This window comes from Netta rufina (genome assembly GCF_964035555.1).
Source record: "Netta rufina genome assembly, chromosome: 22".
Taxonomy (NCBI): Eukaryota; Metazoa; Chordata; class Aves; order Anseriformes; family Anatidae; genus Netta; species Netta rufina.
This window is the reverse complement of record NC_140146.1, coordinates 6093608-6114688: the sequence shown is the minus strand read 5'-3', so window position 1 is coordinate 6114688 and position 21081 is coordinate 6093608. Positions and strand designations below refer to the sequence as shown.

The window sequence follows — 21081 nt, the reverse complement described above, 5'->3', positions numbered from 1 at the left end:
GGGACTGATGGCAGGACACCAGCCTGCCAGGCACCAGTCAGGCTGGAGGAGCACCACAGCAGAAGATGCAAAGTGGAGTAATAACAAGAAGGGTCTCTTGTCCCAAAAATATTAAAAAGAGCATCAATGAAAAACAACCAAATAACAACAAAAAAGCAACCCACAACTCAGGAAAACCGCCTAAAGCAGTGCAGCTGAATTGAATGTCAGACTGATTTAAGCAGCTCCTGTTTCTAAATACGAGTTTTGTTGAGAAGAAACAAAGCAAAATTCCCCCAAACCTGCTCCTTATTGCTATGTACATAATGATGCTTTATGCACCCAGTCCCTCCTTTTTTTTTTTTCCTCATTTTTTTTTAAGCTGATCTCAGTTCCTCATTCTCATGGCATTTTGCAAGTTATCTGTTTTCAGTGCGGACTCGGAGGGTGGAAATAGCCACTCTTTTCTTCTGGTGTTTTGTCTCCATGTTCTTCTTCTGGAAACTGGCAGCTGTAAGTCTCCTCTCGGTGGTGTGGTGCTTGCGGAGCCAGCAGCAGCCTAGGGAAGTTATGTTCCACATCTGCAGTGAGAATAAGCAAAAGCACTGCACACGCATGTCTTCGCAAGACCTTTCCCTACACAGACCCACCAAATCACACAGCACATCAGTTCGTACTCTATTTATTAAACTTAATGTACTCCATTCTGAATCTGGAGCAATGAAAGTGTTGTTCTCCACTGAAAAGCCCCAGGGAAGCCCACAAAGGTGCACTTACTGTCAACCACGTGGTATTTTTCTTTCTTCAGTGACCAGATGCAGAAATGCAAGAAGAAGGTCAGCAAGATGAGAACAAATACAGCCACCGCAGTAAAGATGGCCAGGATGGTGGTATACATAGAGTCGTCTCCAACGCGAGCTGCAATTAAATACATTGAATAAAGATTAAGAAATCATATTATAAGAAATATAATAAATATAAAGAGATCATCATATGCAATTGGTAAGGGAAAGGCAGTGCTTCCAAGGAAATCTTAAGGCTGATTTCCTTTCTGTGGCAATGGATAAGCCTGGTATAAAACCAGAGTAGGTTTTTTCAGTAAAACTGAGGTGCTCCCAGTCAAGAGTGCCAGTATCACCACCTGTGGGTAAAGAGGCATTCATGCAGAAGGCAGCGCTATCATTTGATCTGTCTACTCTGCTTTGCTCTTTTGATGGATTTGGCTTCAATGTTTTATTGAAAAGCACTACGGCGAGCCAAATTTTCACACTTGTGTCAGCCCCATGGAGATTAAAAGCAGCACCTTTTTGCAGTTTGTCTCAACACAACTAACAATTTTCCTCAACAAAGGGCCCAGATCTGAAAGGTGCCACTGCCCCATAGGGTCAAAGGGGAGGCAGAAACAGGAGCAGTGACACTTGCTTTCGTTGATACTCTGTCATCCCTGTGCAATCTGATCCATGAACAGATTTCAGCTGAACACGTTTTCAGTAGTGGGTGTTGTGGACTGGGTGAGTACTTGTAAAGGAAGAGGATGACCTACTAAGCTATTGTCTTCCTGAGAAAATCTAGCAAAACAGCAGGTTCAATGGGAAATGGATGGTTTGCAAACTGCGTGCTCTGTTTCAAGGACATTTGCTGGGCTCCTCTCTCTCTTCGTTGCTGACATTGTTGTAATGGTGGACTCTCTGCCTAGGTAAAATATTCTACCTGTATTAATATTGCAAGAAGCACAACAGTCATTTTCAAAGCCATCTTGAATGATAGCAAGCTCTGGATGGTAACATGCCGCAAATCCACAACGAAAGACATGCAGAGAGCAGGTAGAGGCTCAAGGAAATAAAGCATCATGAGAATGTACCTTGCTCCACTTCTTCAACAGGGAAGCCACACACAACATTGTGTGTCTTGTTGCCTCGCTTGATTGTTAGAAACCCAGAACCTTCACAACTAAAAGAAGAAAGAGAGTCACATTTAGAATTGTCCTGGCCTTTTCCTTCATTCCTCCCCAGCTTTTTTTCTCATCTCCCTTTCTTCCTCCCCTCCAGTCTTTCCACAGCTTATTTCCTTTGTTCCTTTTTATAGCAGAGCAGGTAAAATTAGGGCTGCTCCCCAAGAAAATAACATTTTATTACAATTGTTTACATGCACAGTTTTTTTTAGTCTTTGTTACAAGTGATGTCCACATTAGGAATAATTTTGCATCAGTTTGTGCTGGACTTGGAAGCAGGATGAATCCATAGCAGTTTAAGTTTTGCTTTCGGACAAACTACTTAAGAAGCCAGAGAAGAGAGAAGTCTCTTGCTTAATTAAAAAAAAATAATAAACAAATCATTTTAATCATCTAATGTCATTGGTGACCTTACTTTTGATGCAAAAGCAATTTTCCAATTTAAGGATTTATCATGATAAATGTATCGTGCATATTACCAAAGAAGAAAAGTATCAATAAATACGTACTCGGTCCAGTTTTGGCACCAGCTATTCTTAACATTAGAATAGGTTCCCATCTCACATGGTTTACATTCAAATGAGTAGTCAATAATGCCTATAAGAGAAGAGAACACGAATTAACAGTGGTCAATGCTTTTACTGGAAGGTGGGGGTAATCTGAGGATGATGTGTTTCCTCTACACTTTCTGCAGTATGAATCACCCCCCTGGAGAAATACGTAAGCAGCTCTTGCCAGCTTTGTGTTTTGCAAACCTATGGGTGTTACCTTCTGAGGCCATGGTATAAATGCCATTTTCCTCCCATGCATTGGAAGCCTTCCCAAGAGGGGACTATAGTAAGTGAACAGAACCATCAGCAAGCTCCTTATATTGACCTCTGCCTTTTAGAGCCTGTTTTGTTTATTTACCACGCTTAAACGGCTCCTCGCCTTCTGCACATTCAGGCAGTTTTTGACAGGAGTCGCAGGCCCGATTAGCACAGCTGTAGCCCTGAGGACATCTGCAGTCCGTGTCCTCGATTTCTGCACATGGCTTGTTGGCTGTCAAGAAGAAAGAGAGAAGTTAGGCCTTTGTAACTGAGGCTAGAAATGGCTTTCACCATCAGTGCTACTGGCAAATTGATCCCATCACTATCAAGTAATTCTTTCACCAGTTGGAGACCAGCGAGAGGAAAAATGCTATTCAACTAGGAAGTTTTGTGACCTTAAAGGAAAAAGAATAAAGAGAGAAATGCTTAAAAACCCACAGTTAGTGGCAAAGATCAAACAGAGATCATTTCCTGAGATTGATGATGGAATGTACAGGGCCACCAGGATGCTGCCCACATCCTCCTCTGCTCATTGCCGGTCTCTTCTTATTGGTCTTCAAAATGTAAGGAAGGCAGAAAGAAAAAGAAAAAGAAAAAGAAAAAGAAAAAGAAAAAGAAAAAGAAAAAGAAAAAGAAAAAGAAAAAGAAAAAGAAAAAGAAAAAGAAAAAGAAAAAGAAAAAGAAAAAGAAAAAGAAAAAGAAAAAGAAAAAGAAAAAGAAAAAGAAAAAGAAGAAAAGAAACAGCTGTGGGATGCTTCTCTCAGTGTATTACTAGTAGATGAGTCTAGAGTCGATCCTAGAGTTGATCTCACCAAGCAATGACTCTTCTACCTCATGCTGAAAGACCTGATCTCAGTGGGAAGGGGAATGCTGTGGGGTCTCCACAGTACTTCTGGCAAGTGCTAAATGAAAGGGAGTCACCTTCCAGGCCACTTTAGCCTTTCAGATAGAGACTGGAACACAAAACGTGGATCAAGCAATCCTCCAGCTGCTGAACAAAGGCAGCCCATACAGCAGCGGGGATCCCTCCCTCACCCTACAAGCACTGCCTCTTGTTTCACTCCTCCATGGTCACCACCAGCTCCAATGTCCACTGTGAAATGGATATGCTGCCTCCTGCACACAAACCCTCCAATGTACCTCAAGGAGGCCATGGGACCCTATTTTAGGACAGACAGAACAGAAAGGTGCATCCTTTGCTGAAGGTGATGCAAACAGCTGCATGGTCCCTACTACTGAGCTCTGGCTGCTGTTTTGGACAGCGCTAGATGAGAACACTGTGATTGTTGCTGGGACCATGGAAGAGGCCATCAGAGTCACCAATTCTGTCCTTCAGCCTAGCAGGCACGGGGATGTCACCCCGTCACCCCTGCAGCCAGCCTGCTCCACCTCCAGTCTCTTCATTTGACTCAAAGTCACAGACAAGCGAGAATTCAGTACCATCACACCACCACTCTAAGGTCAGGCAAGAATACAGGTTAGACGAGGCTGTGGAAACTAGAAATCATCTGAGACTTTTTCTGGGCATTCATTTCTCAGACAAGCGTAGGTCAGAGGGATGGAGGGAATGAAATGGGATCTTCCCACTCTCAAAACTACAAAAGGCAACAGAGAGCATCACGCCCTGCATTCCCTCCAAAGTCTGAATGAGACAGTCAATGCCCCCAGACTATGTCTGAGTGGAGCAAGGGCTCAGGAGTTACGTGAACACCTTTTTCCCAAGTGAGCAAGGCCAACCCCCAGAAAACTAACTCTCCCTTTCCCGCTACAGAGCAAGCACAGACATATAACCAACCTGAAACAGGAATCCATCCTGACACGAAGGCACATCTTGAATTTAGGCAGACAGGAGGGAAGCCCTTGTGGTTTTGTTTTGCATACACAGCTACTCAAGATACATTTACACATGCACCTGCTCCCCACACTGCAATACCCTGGCTGACACAAATCACTAAAGAAAAGCAGAGAGACAAAAGACACATCATTCCCTTACCTGTGTCTGAGACGCATTTAGGGCAGCATTTCTTTACACCCTTACTGACCATTCTCATCTCACCCCCCTCGCATGGTGTTGCCAGAGTTCGCTGTGTCCATTGGCACAGGCTCAGCACCAGCAGCAAGAAAACCTGAGTCTTGAGGGGCCCAAATTCACTTTTCTGTGCAGGCATCTCTCAAGCTATGCAACCCCAAAGCGCGCTAAAGTGGGCTGGTATCAGGGCTCCCCCTGCAGAAGTCCTCCTTCCCCTGACACTGGGGGAAGGCAGCAGGCTTTTTGTAGTTGTAGCTGTGCTCTTCCTGTTCCTGTTCCTTTAGGGGAGGGGAAAACATTTTGTTTTACCTCATCAAATGCTTACAGGGCTAAGCAATGATGCACCCGTGGCTCCACTAAGAGAGCAGCTGATTATGAGCAAGATGGAGCGTCACATAATTTGATTTTCATTGAATTTTACCAGTAGATATACAGTGGACAATTAACACAAATTATTCCATCTGGGTGTGAACTGCAGCTCTCTCACACTATTTCATTCTGACTTACAGCTCCTTTAGAAACCCTCAAGGATTTAACTATCAGATGTGCACTGTACTGTAACTCCATTCACCCACACAGATTTTCTGATTCTGTTCACTGATTTCAACTTCCTCACAATCTGGAGCATCAGACTCCTGAATTATTTTCCAGAGCTGATATAACTCAATATAGATAGCATGAAACCACCAGAAATAATGCTGCTGCAAAGTCAGCCCTGGTACGAAAATGGAGAACAGCCCCACAAGGCCTTCTAGGGACCCGTGCAGCTCCTCTGCCCCCAATTCCCTGGGATTCAGGTAGCAAAAGACAGCTCCTCAGCAAAATTACACCAAAATTACACACGGGCACAGCCATGTCATGACCCGTAATCATGACCTGCTGCTGGATTTCAATTCCACATTGTCTCATCCCATGCAAATGCAGACACACACTTCAATCACTGCTTTATGTTTGGCAGCTTGTTTTTTTATTATTATTATTTTTATCTCATTTTACTTTTCTTTGCCCTTTTGCATTTCAACTGTACTTTATTGTTTGCTTCTATCCGTGCAGCTTGTGGTTACTTTTATGTGTGCACGGCGAAGAAAACGTTTCAAATCCAACCTAATTCTCATCTGAGCGGATGAATTCAGACACAGAAGCAGCTCTTAACGGATTCTTTTCCACGCTGCATGTGATGACACATAGGTCAAGGCAAGGGAGAGTCAGACCTGTGAAGAGAGATGAGTGCATGTGGAAAATGCCATGCCTTGGCATTTGACGCTTGCTGCGTTATTTCCTTAGTTTAACACACAGTCTATGAAGCCTAAACAAATTTTGCAGGCAGATTCCAGCCTTTGCTGTGTTCTACACCTTCCTCCTGAAGATTTTATCCACAGATCTCAAAGAGAAGGTCAGTTATCACACCCCTCACTTAGTCCTTGGTCAGGCATCCATTTACCCATGCTCCTATCATGAGTAGAAGCAATTGGATTGATTAGGTACACAACAGACACTTCTAGTTTAACAAACACATGCTGCAAAGCTTCTTGTACTGCTAAATTTGCTAGGTGAAACCTTGCTGTGAAAAGCTTACATCCAAGCTAGCTGCAAGCAGGCTAAAGGCACCAGTCTCTGTGGTTTGTTTTCCCCACAAAATGCCCCTAGAAGGCCCGCAGTTAAATTTCTGAAAACGTAAGCCTCCTTCTTTGTACACCTACCACAAAGGAGATCCCCTTTCCTTCCATCACATGCTGCTCGTCACACATGTCACAGCCTGGAGGAAACCCAGCGACACACAGAGGGCTCGTGCTGCTTCCCAGCTGGCCACCAAGGGCTGGAACCACCAGCCACCCTTTTTGGGCTCAGAGCTCTGATGCAAGGTTCCCACCGCCAGCTCTTGCAAAGAGCAAAACCAGAAGGCCTGGGCTCCACAGGAAAGGCTACGGGGTGCTTCCCTTCCACAGAAAGCACGGTACCATCAGCAGCCCCTGAAGAGAGAAGAGGGTCATAAGAGGATTTTAAGACTCTGCTGAGTCTGTTGGTGAAGGCAAAGTATTAAGCAAAAGCACCAGACACTGCAGAGATACATTCTGCAGACCAACCTGTTATGACCACGTCTGAGCTGCACACAGGCCCTGACCAACTCTGAGGGGATTTTTGTTATCCTCTTGTAAGAACAGGTTGAGAATAAAGATAATGTGGTTCAAGACAGCTACATTTATGTTCACCCCAGGGTGTTTTGATGGCAATACCATTGGAAATGCTCCTCCTTGCACAACAGGGCAAGGAATACCTTGGGGACACTAAGCCCAGCTGTGGCTGCAGCCAAAACTGGGGGGCAGAGCACCCATATAGGCCTCGATAGCAAGCACTGCTGCTGCTCTCATGAACAGCTTGCTACCAAACTCGGCCTCACACCTTCCCCTACCCTATACTCCTTCCCCAGCAGACGGAGGCTGGTGCAGGGTGGAAACAGCACCAGCACCTTTTAAATCCCCTTACCACACATAAAAAGTGGGACAGAAGGGGGTACACCTTCCCCGTTCAGCCCAGAGCTTGCCTTTGCTCTGCAAGGCCTTGTCCAAGTCTCAAAAAGAGGCTGTTGGTCTCACCTGCTGGGAAGTGTTTATCAGACTGGGAACCAATTTTCCCTCAGTGTTTTGGAACAGATCACTCATTTCCCTCTCTGTTTGGGAATGTTGGTGCTTTCTGAACTGGTCTCTACATGTTTTTGTTGTTGTCGAAGCGCTACAGTCGTGTGCAGACACCGCCAGATGACAGGACATGACGGTCAGATAACAGACAACAGCACATGCCAAGACTAAACGACTCGAGTCAGCAGTGACCTTTCAGAGACAACACAACTATCTGGCTGCAAAATCTCTGGGGATTTTCTAAAGCTAATCTTACCTGTCTCTGAGGTAGTGACATTTCATCTGCCAACCCTTTCTTGCTCAGTTCTGTGTGTTTTGCATGTCATTACCGCCAGGGCCTGGGTCCCATCCTGCTGCCTTACCCGGCCAGGTTCTCAGCAGGCTCTGCACCTACTGGTAGAACAAATGCCCATTTCGCCCAGCAATAAGCAGAAGTTTTCTCATCTCCTCTTCACCGGTTTGGTGGCTGTATTAAGCAGGAGCTACAAAATTAACCATACGAAGTTCAACTAAAACTAAACACTTTGGAAAGCAGCAATCCTTACATTTTTTCAACTTCCTACATGAGCAGAGGTCCCGTCAATCCACTTGACCTGTGTTCAAAATTATAATCCCAAGGGTTAAAAGGCCATAGGAAGTAATGCAATTTTCAGGGTTGCCTGAGCACTTATACCACAACATACTTTCTCCTTTGCATGCAACAGGAGGACATGGCACAGTCTAGAACAGGCAAAGAGATGAAGCCAGGGGCTGAGATGTTCAGAAAAGCCTCAGGGTTTAGAGTCTGCAGCTGTCAATAAAAAGGAGCATCCAAACACAGGAGCATCCAGTACAAGTGTGTGGAGTTTGGACTGAATGGTCTCTGTAATGCCAGGCTCTAGTTCCTCAGTCTTGGAGGAAGAGGTCTTAATCTTCTCTGACTGTCTCCAAGAAATGAACCTCGCTTCTGAGAGTGGGGCCTCAACGAAGCAGGAGACCCAGGGAGAATGGGTTTCTTTTCTTCCCTTCAGCAAAGGAAAGGGGGCACAGAAACAAATGTTACCAGACACCAAATGCAGTGACTTATCTCCTGCTCCAATCTCCCAAGGAACATGCCAATACCTAGCTGTCAGTTCAGGGCAGATTCAGATGGAAACAGGTGAACACAGCAGTGGAACAGAAGAAAAGCTATTACAGATCCCTCAGCCCCTTCTCCCTCTCTGCTGCCATGACCTGCATGCACAACACTAGGAGGGGTGCTCAGGGATGAGATTTGAAGGAAGAACCAGGGAATTCTTTCACCTGATGAAGCTCACCAATTTGGCAATTTGCGTGCTTCAGGGCACGCATTTCCACGATTAATTTCAGAGCTGGCTGTGAGTTCTAGTTTCACCCACCTTAATAATGATATCTCGCCACAAGCTGAGTGTTACACATGCTGCCAGGTGACTCATTTTACAGTTCTCATTTTGTTTGAGGTCATTGGAGCCACTGTTTTGCTGACTGTTCAAATTACCTTTTGGGAAGAACAATAACAACAACAAATGACAATAGTGTAACGGCTTCTCAAAGGTAATTATTTCTTGCAAGTCCTGTGGCTTTGCAGACACTGCTCGGACTTGGTGCTGTCAATGGTAAGTCAGGGAGAGTTTTTGGTTTACTGACAATGAGATTTTGCTGATTTCTTATAATGGGTGATTAAAGCAGCAAGCCACGCACTTCTACAAGTAAGAGGTTATTCATGTGAAGTCAATGTAATTTCTGAATGACTATACGTTAGACCGAGGTAGAAATTGCCTTGTAAGCTATACCTCATAAGCACTTTTTGTCCTGCTGTAGAAAACTCCACTGCTAACTAAAGGATTTATACATTGTACAGAATTTGTCTATATTCTTGGAAAGCAAACGTCAGTCTTTATTATAGATCCCTTTGCTGTGCCATGACAGCGATAGGAGGAGTAGCTTACATGAGGTGATGTGATTTGTTGTACCTGCAGCAGAGCAGCAGCTCTGGTGGGCTGCAGGAAGCGTGGAGGAGCAGCCAGGGCAGCAGCGAGCACATGAGCCTGGTGCCACGATGGATACAGGGACAGCAGTTCTCCAGCAGGACACCCTCTGACAACTGACAGAGCAGTGATTTGGCTGCAGCTGGAAACTAGAAAACAAAATTGTTACGTGTTCCTTTCACTCCTTGGGATTTTGGAGTGAATGGGACTGGCTACCATGGGGTTTCCAAGAACCTGGGGTATTTGCTGTGGCTGTTTAAGGTCTGCCCTCTTTTGGCCCATGAGGAGAATTACTGCCTTGCAAGCCTGCAACAGATAGGGCAGGAGTCAGGCAATATAGTAGAAGTGGTCTGCATAGCGCCACGTGTGGTTTCTCTAGGCAAGGTAAATTCTTCTCGCCCTGAAAAAAAAAAACAAACAAGGGCATTACGAAGACCGGATCCTTCCTTTGAGCAGCTCTAAGCAGCCTGCAGGACACACACAGAACCTCTCTGGGTTACTTACACTGCCTGCCCACCAGCAGTGGCAACTCCCCACAAAGGCAAGAGCACAGGCTGGGTAGTAAAAACATTGACATTTCATAAAGGGAAAAACTTTATGAAACCAGACAGAGACAAGAAACTCAAGTCACTGACGTTACTAAGCTGTGCGTTTCCTCTTCAGCTAGCCACCAGGTACAGCGTGTCATTAGCAGATGTGACCTTTCTGAAGTTTCACATGGCAAACCTGAGTCATTTTGGTGTACTTCCAGGTCAGAGGAGAAGGTGGTGAGGAAGAGAAAATGCATGACACATAGGAGCTGCAGTAGCCACGACACATAGTAGCTGCAGGCGCTAGCACTTTTCATATATTTTGGGAGGGATTTAAAAAAAAAAAAAAAAAAAAAAAAGACAAAGGAGAAGTTTGTTTTTCAAAAGGTTTTTTGCAGCAGTCCTATGATGCAACCTCCATCTGTGGAGGAGAGCAATTCCAAACAAATAACATAATGTGCTCACCCCAGGTCCTGTAAGTCATGGCTAGTGCAGTTAAAGTTAAATTATTCATGGAAAAATTGGCTTTATTCTCAAGTACAAATTTATAGCCTTTTTTATAGGTGGTTCTTAAAACAACAAAGAGGTCAAATTTCAGTGACAATATTGATGCAGAAAGTTTTACATGGGCTTAAATGAACTCCTGAACCAGGGCTCTGTGGTGTCCAAGACGCATATACCTTACAAATCATAAAACTTCACCAACTACTCTGCCACTGTAAGTTCACACTAAAACCAGAGCTTAGAGTTGCTTGCATAAAAGAAACCGGTATCTTTGCAATCAGAAAGAGAGGCTCATGGCTTTTTTTAAGTTAAAAAAAAAGGCAATCAGTTGTGTTACACCGGAAAAAAATCTAGTATAGCCTTATCTTCATCAGCTTAGTTGAAGAAGCACAACTCTGCCCGTGTCGCTTGAGTGCCTGAAAAGGGGGAAATCTGAATGGCTGAAAAACAGGAACTTACTCTGTGACATAGCCCGTATCTTTGAGAAGGGAAAGTTTTATTTCTAGCACGTAGGAAGACAAATGTAGGCTGAAAGCAGCACAAGGTGTTCAAGAGGCTCTGCCTATTTTTAACTGGGGGTTTTAGAGCTTGTTTGTTCCATGGTTTTCATTCTGGAATGAGAAACCCAAGCAGGTTTTTGACAGGAAAGCAACAAGACTGAGCATAATTTTTAAACATTATCCCTTTATTCAGAGCAAAGTAGCCACACCAGTTTATTAAACCAGTCTACCAACACCCAAATACTCAAAAAAAAAAAAAAAATCAAATCATAAACATAAGCATTAAACGTTACCATGGTATAACTGCAGAAAGGATTATAGGTTGTCGGCACAGGGGTTGGATACAGAGGTCCTACAGCAGCACAGACAGGCTCACGGTCACACATCGCCATAAAAGCCAGCGGCACAGACTTCCTGATGCACACAAGCCAAAAGGCCTGCTGGATTCACTCCTCTTTTCCATGCTGATAAGCAAATTCAACTCGTGCTCAGCTGCCCTCGCTTGGCTGTGCACTTCCAGGGCCACCACCAGTTTATAATTCTGCCCAATGGAACAGCCCAGGCCCCATTTTCCAGGAAATCTCCCCATCAGGAGGCTGTAGGAGGGCACAACAACACGGAGCACTTGAGCATCTTCCTGTGCAGCTCAGCCAGAGGGCAGAAAACAAGAAAGATTCGTGGAAGCAGCTGGTGAGCACACACCACAGCAACACCTCTATAAGCACCTCGTCTGTTCCTGTGGGCTGCGTTGCCATCATTACCCCACAGCCTCAAATAGCTCATCGCTTATCTGCACCGTGCTCAGTTATGTGGAAACGCGGTACGAGCAGTATTGCCTCGGAAGGGCAGGCTACAGACCTGATAAGCATTGTTTCCGAGAAGTGGCCGCGTGCTCTCTGGAATCCATTTCCCAGATTCATCCATTGCACTCCGCCGATTCACAGCATCTAGACCACAGCGCGCTTTCAAAGACTTCTACATTCATAACTTTGTTTGAAAGGGCTGAGCCTTATCGTCTCGAACCTCCCAGCAGCTCAGGTGGGAACTGCCACCAGACACAATTCACAAAGCACAATACTACACCGCTCGCTCAGCTCACCCAGACAGCGTGTCAACTTAAAGCCTGCTAAGCCATGGATTTGCCCATTTGGGGATCCTGCTTTTTGTGAGAATTACACTTCAAGCAAAGCAGGTCTCTCTGTTCTTGCAGCTAGGTCACTGTGTCCAGATCTAAGCTACCCAATAATTTTGATATACTTCAGCTGAGACAGCAGAGAACAAGCTCACACACCCCTTCTTTGTCACAATTAGGGAAATCCTCTCATTGGCAGTCTCAGGAAAGGTCAGGGTCCATGGGCTCAGGCTACTCCCACTGCAGTCAGTGGCTATGATGGTGCAACAGCTGAATGTAAATAAGTTTAATTAGCAATTAATAGAGCACCCTCCACCATGCTTGTAAAATGACAAGATGTCACGCCAGGTCAGGATGAACAGAGTAGTCTAAAAGGCCCCCACATGACTTTAACAAAAAAACTAGAAGTTAAAGTCTTCAGAAGGTCCCTGACAATAGAAATAATTTTTTAAGGGTCAAATGCTCCAGTACAGGAACCTTCTGAAAAGTCAATGCCCATCTTAAGCTCCCACGCTGGAGTAATAGCATTGGTTTCTTTGTACTCCCCAAATCATACACAAACACGCACATCTAGCCACTACTACAATTTATTTGAAAAACTCAGTACTATACTTCATATATAATACAAATATTTATATACATTGTATATGCACTTCAAAATAGGAAGCCACTAAGTACACCATATGTATAACATATAATGAAACATATGTTTAAAAACATGTTTTTAGATAACCAGCTGTATTCTTGAATACATTTCCGTGCTGCATATTTTGCCATATGCTTTGGCACTATGTATATAAAATATGAGTTATATACTAAGGAGTATTTGAAGTGAAAACACTTCTGAATGATATAACTTTCAAGTTATATCAAACTTTTTTTCTCAAACTTTTACACAGAGATATTTAAATTACATCACAAGCTATTCAAAATAACACTTGCCTCTCAGACTTTGGGCTTTGAATTTGTTATCTAAAATTTGAACATTCTTTAAAAAGACACATCGATTAACTCACAAAAAAAAAAAAAACATTACAGAAGTAAAATTAATTTCATACAGCATGCAGGCAAACAACCAGGTGTATTTTAACTGTGAACAGATCACACGAAGAAAACTTCTTCAGTTCTGAAGGCAGATTCAAGTGACAGTACACAGAAGTGAGCATCCATATGAACGGTATCTATCCACTGTTTCATGATCTTCACACATCTTTGCCAAAATACAACACTTGAAGGCCCATATGGTCACACGGTGTTAAAAGTTCAGCTTGCCTCTTATCAACAGAAAACATCTAGGGAGTCGTCACCACAAATTATCATTCATCAGCAGAAAAAAAAACTCTGATGTCCATTTACATGCTACTAAACCTAGGACATGAAAAGGTTTTGCCCAAATCCAGACCACCTGGAAACAAACTTGCTTGTGTGTTTCTTCCTTTATCCACAGCATTACTTTGAAGCAATCAACTCCCACAGAAGTGGTTTAAACTACACTATTTTACTCTTCAAGCTTGACTGAAGCAGCCTTGCTGGGGATAGACACACCAGGATATTCAGCACAACAGAACATCCACCAAGAAGCAGCACAGAGCTTGTATGTACAAAGCTTACAGATCAAACAGTTTTATACAGCAACTAAGTCTACAGTGCAGACAAGTTGTACTCTACTTTCCCCCTGCTCTGAATTACAGTTTTCACTAATCACGTTCTAATCAGAAATTACCATTCCCTTTGCAGTGAGTACACGGATTCTACTTTCCACACAGATGAAGATCTCACAGAGATTTCCAAACACTTGGAGATCTGGAGCTACTCAGTGACAGTGAATCATTCCATTTGTTGGCCTGTGGGGATCCTGCTCAATGTTAACATGACATTTTCTCAATGGGTCTGCCCAAAAGAAAGGCAGAAAGGAAAAGAGTGGCACTGAATAGCCATCTCTTAATCATTGCTTAAAAGCCAGCACCAGAATTAGCAGCTGTGACAACTGTCTCTGGAGGCACAGTTGATGTATGCCACTTATTTTGACTAATAAAAAAAAAAAAAAAGGAAAAACAAAATGGAAGCACAAAGGAAACTGGCTAGGTCCATGCATGGAGATTCTCCACCTAAAAGGAAGAGAGCTCCTTTGGGAGCTCAACTGAAACCCTGCAAATGGCTCCACTGAGAGAAGAGACGTGTCCTGCTCAGCACCTCAAAATTGTAGGGCAAGATATAAACCTAGTCATAAAGCAGGTGTTTTAATTTTTCCCTGTATGTCAGTTTGCTCAACAATTAGCTCTTACAGCTTTGTAAACGCTTTCTGCAGCCCAAAGGCAAGTGGCTAGGAATGCAGAGGACTGTATCAACTCAGGTCCAGTACCAGGGATGCTGTGCACAGGATCTGCCTAATAGGAAGAGTCACAATTTGAGAGCAGCTACTCCCATGGGTCCTAATGCCAAAGGGATGACTCAATGAGTCCCAAAGGACTGGAAGTGCAATTAAACAATTACAGACATCCACACAGATAGCCGCTGAAAGTTGTGTCACATTAGTCATTAGGATTGATCGGCTCAGAAACGCAGGAAACAGTAACACAACGTGAAGTCAGTTTTTGATGAGACTGGAATTGGAGTCAATTTGTTCTTCCTGGACGGGAACTCGACAGCTCGTTTCTTCTGAAAGACACACGCACACACACAATAATGTACAGAGCAGAAGGCAAAGGAAACCAAGGGATTTTCCTAGGTTCATGGACAACTAGGCACCTATGAGTGACTTTTGGTCGCTGCTTGACCTTCCAGCCAGTACTAGGATAGACCAAGCATCAGAAACAGTGAAAATAGACTATACCACTGCTCCCTGAGTGGAACAGGAGGCAGCTGTTGCCTGAATCAGAGCCAAGCTACCACTTAATTCCAAACAGAGAGCACAGTTCTTCTCAGTCAGGCGTTTCCTGTGTTTGCAGAAGACACTTCAAGACATTTCACTTCTACATGGGCAAAAAAGTTCACACAATATACTCTTAAAGATTCTCGCTTTTAGATCCTCTCTGTACTGAATAGAATTCTATGCACAAATTCATTGCCTTTTTTTTTTTTCCAGGGATTAAGGAGGAAAGAAGATAGGAGATAAAAATGAGAGCAAAAGAAGAATACAAACCAAGTCAATTAGTTAATGATACACTGGTATATGCTCTAATGATTCAAATCAAGAGCTGCACAGGAATAATTTCACATCATTTCCAGCAGCACATTCTAGAAACTCAATCCTTCTACACAGCAACAGGCAGGGGAATCTCTGCTCTATAACACTGCAACCCTGACATACTATGACCTCCAGTGCACCAGGAATAAGAAGAGGAGTGAACGTGAGCTGAGTAGCACAACGTCATCTGTGGTTAATACCAGGTAGATTTCATTATAATGGAAACGAAGTGCAACTAAGTGGCCAAGTGACCCTGACTAATTCTCTTTCCTATATATTTTTCTCCCTAATGAGATACTCACTCTGATGGTTGCTCCTATAAGGCCTCTTCTTGGTCGTTTTTTTGGCTGCTTGGATAATCAACAGGAAGATGGACATTCCAGACACCATAAGCAGTATTAGACAAATAAGGATAAGTGATAGAGATCCTGGTAAAAAAAAAAAAAAAAAAAAAAAAAAAAAAGAATATACTAACAAAGATTTATGATTCTAGCTGGAATTTCCATGGGAAAGACTCATTACATTTGTTTCAAATGAAAATTACCAACTAGCTCTCAAATAGAGAGACTAGACTTGGTCATTCTCCCTCCTTACCCCAGTTAGTCTCTGCGGGGCTGTTTGCATCTGAGCAAATAATGGAAGGGATCACACTGGATTTGGAGGGTGAGAGCACTGTAGGTGATGTATCATTCCTGTGGCTGGTAGTAGAAAGATCCAAAGCAGATGTTGTACTCGGAGGAAGAGTTGGCTGTGTCACATGGCTGCTGCAAACAGCATCATTTGTTTTTGTTCCTGCGCGAAGAGTCGTTTTCCCAACAGTACTGCAGCTACGGATGTAAAATAAGTTCGTGTAATTCTTCAAATAGTTGCAGTAATAACTTTATTAGCCACCTCCATGGAACAAGAGAGTGAACACTGATCCCTCTGTTCTATCAATACAGACTCAGGCCTCACCTTTCCTAGGTTCTACAGATACATAAAGAACAATTAAGCTAATCCAAGTTATTACCAGAAAAACTGAAGCTCTATTTTTGTTAGCATCTGTGCATATAGTAGCCTTGAAGCACAGATGCATTTGGCAAGGGAACTTTTTGCCACAGACATCTCCAGACCTTTTAAAAAAAAAAAAGCTGAGAATACTGCTGTTGCCATATGTGAAGCTAGAAAGGACAGAAAGCAGACAGATGTCTCAAATCAGTGCACAGAAACTGTGCTGGTGACTTGGGAGTCATCAGCAATGTGGTTTCACTGAATTTACTGCTCGTTTATTCTAAACATCGTAACTTGGGCATCAGTGGCTACAAAGGTAAACCCAAAACATTGCTCTGAATGCGTTGGGCTCAGTGATACATACTTGGTCCAAGGTTGACAGTTCCCATTTCCCCCTGTGGAATAAAACCCTTCAGGACATGGTAAACACACTGGAAAAAAAAAAAAAAAAAGCAGAAATTGAGTTCAATTAGCAACGTAACTGTATAGTAGCTCAGCAGTAGTTATGCCAACAGCTTCTAAAACAGACCCAACGAAATGCACACAGCCTACAGAAACCATAGGCTTTGTCGAGTCAGAAGTAGCATGGCATGCCCAGTGGTTCATTTTAGTCTGCAGCTAGCAAGGTTTCTTGTCTTCTCTACAGGCTAATTATGCATATTAATGAGAGCATTAAGACTTCTGACAGCTCAAATTATGCAATAGATGTTTGCACAACTGCTATAAACACTTGCTTGGAAATACCAACAAGATAAACGACAACAGCTTTTGTACTAGAAATAGCAACTGTCTCATCTGAACCAGAAGCAATAGATTGGAAAATAATGTGGCCCTAACTTACCACTCCCCAAGGGATATCTGACATCTGGCATGTAACCGGCTATACACCTGCAAATTCTGTCAGAAGTCTTCTCACACTTCTTCACTTCCACGCTCCCCTTTGCTAGGGACGATAAAGGGAGACAAGAAATTAGACAAGGGAGAGAAAAGAGATTAGAAAGCACAGATTAATCTCTCAGTGCCTATCAACTGTGCGTAGAAACACACTGCAAAGTTTAGCAGTAATTCTTGAAACACCAATTTTCGGGCAGCGTAAGCCCACTTCCCTTTGAAGGCTCTATCGTTGGTATCAACCAGGAGATACCAGCTATGGAAACGATAACCCAGAAAGTCTTTGGGCTCAGTTTTCTCAGGAGATAGGCTGCATGACATCAGCCTTTGAGGAAAACACACACAGACCGGTTCCCTCCCAGCTTCCTATCGAGGACTGACTGTTGTACAACCAACTTACTCGTTTTGCAGATGGTACAGCTCTTGCAGAAGTTGTGGCTGTACTCAGTACTGAAGTATTCGTTTTGACAGGGGGCACAGACCGTGTCTGTTGTTGCTGTGCAGCGACTTCTCATCCTTTCACCTAAAAAAGGCCATGCAGGAGGAGCAATTGATCGTTATCAGAAGGAAATCCTCTTCACTTTTACACACTAGAACAAGTGCCCAGAAAATCACAGTTCCACTTACAACTCTGCAACATTCAGCAGCTTTAGGTATTTCAGAATTCCTAAGAAATTTGTCCCATAGCATCCCTGCAAATTAAGCAGGCCATAAAGGCCTGCTGGCTTGCTAAGAGTTGAGGTCCCTGATGCATTCCCAGTATCCCAGTGTGTTCCATGCATCACTTCTCCAGGCTGCTACTTCACATGGTTTAGATACCAGGGTTTGCAGCCAATGTCAATAAGGAAAAAAAATCAGTTTTTATCATGGTAGTAGGTCTGTTATCTATGTAACACAGTGGCTTTGTGACAGATCTTGCCTTCCCGTATGAGATATATCATGCAGTTCAAGTCAAAGTAATCCGGAACAGAGAATATGATGACAGACTGGTTAGGTTTCAAGGCAATTCACTAGTGAAGCATTCGAGAACATACATTTGTAGCATCTTCCTGTTGGTATCCTCAAAGCCCATAAGGCATGAATGAATGGCTCTGTGCTTTGATTTACATCTGCATTACCCTCCATCAGCATCAAATGCTACCAGCTCCATTTTATTTACAGCTAGACAGAACAAGAGGTAAAGGCGGGCATTTCCTACCACTCCCAACAGCATACGTGCACCACACGTTGCATTTAGAACCCAGTTAGAGCCAGGCTCTGAGTGTCTGCATCCAGATACCAACCTGTATGACACACAGCATGCTCACGGAAGAACTGATGTATGCACTGGGATCTGTGAGCAAAACTACTTGTCCAAATTGAAACAGCAAACTAACAACCAGCCTCTGAAAAGGAGTCGGAGACGTTCCTTCCATCTCACTGGCTTCTCTCCATACAGCACAGGCTGCAGGAACAGCTTTAATGACTAGGGTTTTACAGCTGAAGCTAAATATTATCCTTAATTAGTCCTTATTCTCCCATAATGCTTTCATTTTAGTCCTGCACTCTCCATTTCATAGGTGAACAACGAGCACCAAGCCTCTTGCTCACTCTGATTTTTCCTCTGTATTTTACTGAGTGCTGTCAGTGGCAAGAACAGGAGATTCTGAGCAACCACAATATATATAATTCGTTTCTCCATTTTCACTACCTACACGATGAGGAAGAAATGCAGGAATTTCCCCACGATCAGCAGATTAGCTAACAAAGCAAAAAAACTGGTAAGAGCTCTTTCAGAATAAGTAGTAACCAAATTTAAATATATAGGATTATCTGTGTCTGCATACAAGCATGCGTTTCCTTAACCTGAGTTGAGAAATATTCAGATTTCAACAGTTTTGAGAATAAAACTCTTAGATTTCAGGTTGAATGGGGATGATTTCTTCCAATCAGCATCTTTGAAGATAATTATGCTATGTTCAATTTCTTCGGCATCAATTTTATGTAGTAGAGAATTATGAAAAGAGAAAGCAACCATTGTGGAAGAAACACACAGAGCCTCATGCGAGATTTAAAGTTGAAACTGCACTTACAGATGGGATCTGAACACCTTCTAGGGGTGTGAACGTACACTTTGAATTCAGTTAATATTGATTGCCCCTTGAACAGCAAAATTATCTGTTCATTGTGGTTACACTGCATCACAACCATTATTTTAATGAAACCCAACTATTGCGGTGTTTGAGGCTTGCTAGTTTGCATTTGTGCTTCTTAGCATCGTTTTCAGTGATACTTGGATGTGGAAAAAATGCACGAAATCTAAAATTTATACTCTTTTTATAAAAAGGAGAAAAATACAGTTCTCGTCAAGTCATGCTTTGCTAATCTAGATCTGTGAATCAGACTTGCTTCCCTTCACAGGGGAAAAATAAGTAAATGTGGAACTTCTTCACAGCCCAACAGAAGTTGTGTGCATAGTATCTGTAACTCAAATTTTAATTATTTCTCTCCTAAAAACATCCTAAAAACTTAAGACACCAAGTCTTAAGTAGTGTAAGCCTTGCTAAAAAAAAAAAAAAAAAAAAAAAAAAAAAAAAAGGCTTACAAAATATCTATAGCAATTACTTGAAATTTTCTGTTATTACACAAGATTTCTGGGTTGAATGTCTTTTTAATAGGTAAAAAGTAACACAAATGATACCCTCTTTTCTCAGATACCGCTCCCACAATACAAGTGTACCAGGCTGACACAGTAGGAAACTCAGCCACGCAAAAGAATTGTCTCTCAAAGAAGAGAATCCCTAAATTTAGTATGTTACAGAAATAATCTGTCAGTCTAGAATGATAACAAGTGCTCACCAAATGCTTTTTTTTTTTTCCCCCATGTTATGCTTCCTAATCAGAATACTTTCATCAAGCTCTTTCCAACCCCTTCTGGATTATTAACTGATAGATATTATAACACACAAGTACAACAAATATATAGGGAAAAATCACTTACCAGGAGCACAGTACTTGCAGCATTTTTTGCCAAAGGGATATTGATGCTCTTTGCACTGCAACCCCAAGCAAGGGGGAAAAACGACTGCCAGCAGCAAGAACAAAACGCTAGAATAACGCAAGGAAAAAGCTACAGCCACCATAATGCAGCCCCACTGTCCCCACCAAATTCTGACTGCAGCAAACTCTTGGAAGAGATGACAGCAAACTGCTGGCGACCAGAACAAATTCATATGTCGGTTGCTGGGAATTTCCCAGCAAGTGTTCCACGCCCCCAGACTTCTTCCCACCCCTTGGCAAGCTTTTTTTTTTTTTCTTTTCAGTTTGTAATCGAAATACTCAGAAAGGCAGCATGCTGAATAGGATTATGAAAAGACTTAGCCTTAAAAGAGAGCACACCTCTGGCCTGGTACGTACCTCTCAGCGGTGTCACGTACGTGGCTTGGATGTCAGGAGAACTGGGTGATCCTCGTTCTCCTAAGGAGGAAAATTAAAGCAATGCCGAGGTAACAGCTGAAAACCCTTACAGATCTGAGCCATATGTGAAATGAAACATAGCCCACACAGCCTTACTCCCTAAAAGGTGAGGTGCTGATGGATTCTGGTCCCTTGGTCTCACTGGGACGGTAAAGCTGTGATTTTTATTGCTGCATAAAAACAACCAGCTAGTTTTGATGCCCGTTTTATTGCACAGAAGCAAAATCCCTGAATGCAACTCCCTCCTGCTGTACAAACCAGCAATAACACAGCAGGGTTGGGGCGCAGCACAGCAGTCCAACCCTCACCTGACCCAAGCACGTGGAATAGACCAAAATAGACCAGAATAGACCAAAAATAGACCACACTAGAATTAATAGGTTTAGCTATCCAGATTCGCTACTGGAATTTTACTAATCTGATGTTATTGACCCAGGATCCAAACTGAAAAATCTTCCAGTGCCAAGAAATTTCAGCGATCTTTATTGTAGAAGCCCAAATA

The 21081-nt window shown here is 43.0% G+C and overlaps 2 protein-coding genes across 2 annotated transcripts; both read right to left on the bottom strand.

Moving 5' to 3' along the window:
- Window positions 1-408: 408 nt before the first annotated feature.
- On the bottom strand, window positions 409-7817 carry TNFRSF18 (TNF receptor superfamily member 18; the record flags this gene model as incomplete). The annotated part of the gene is made up of 6 exons (XM_084300237.1): window positions 409-560; window positions 757-897; window positions 1841-1929; window positions 2440-2527; window positions 2840-2971; window positions 7799-7817. The coding sequence occupies 6 exons, from the start codon at window positions 7815-7817 to the stop codon at window positions 409-411; spliced, it is 621 nt and encodes a 206-aa protein (XP_084156363.1).
- Window positions 7818-12797: 4980 nt separating this feature from the next.
- TNFRSF4 (TNF receptor superfamily member 4) lies at window positions 12798-20245 on the bottom strand (the record flags this gene model as incomplete). The annotated part of the gene is made up of 7 exons (XM_084300360.1): window positions 12798-14713; window positions 15545-15670; window positions 15837-16069; window positions 16597-16663; window positions 17074-17175; window positions 17524-17646; window positions 20104-20245. 7 exons carry the CDS (start codon window positions 20243-20245, stop codon window positions 14643-14645), a joined length of 864 nt encoding a protein of 287 aa, XP_084156486.1. The 3' UTR covers window positions 12798-14642.
- Between the last annotated feature and the right edge of the window lie 836 nt (window positions 20246-21081).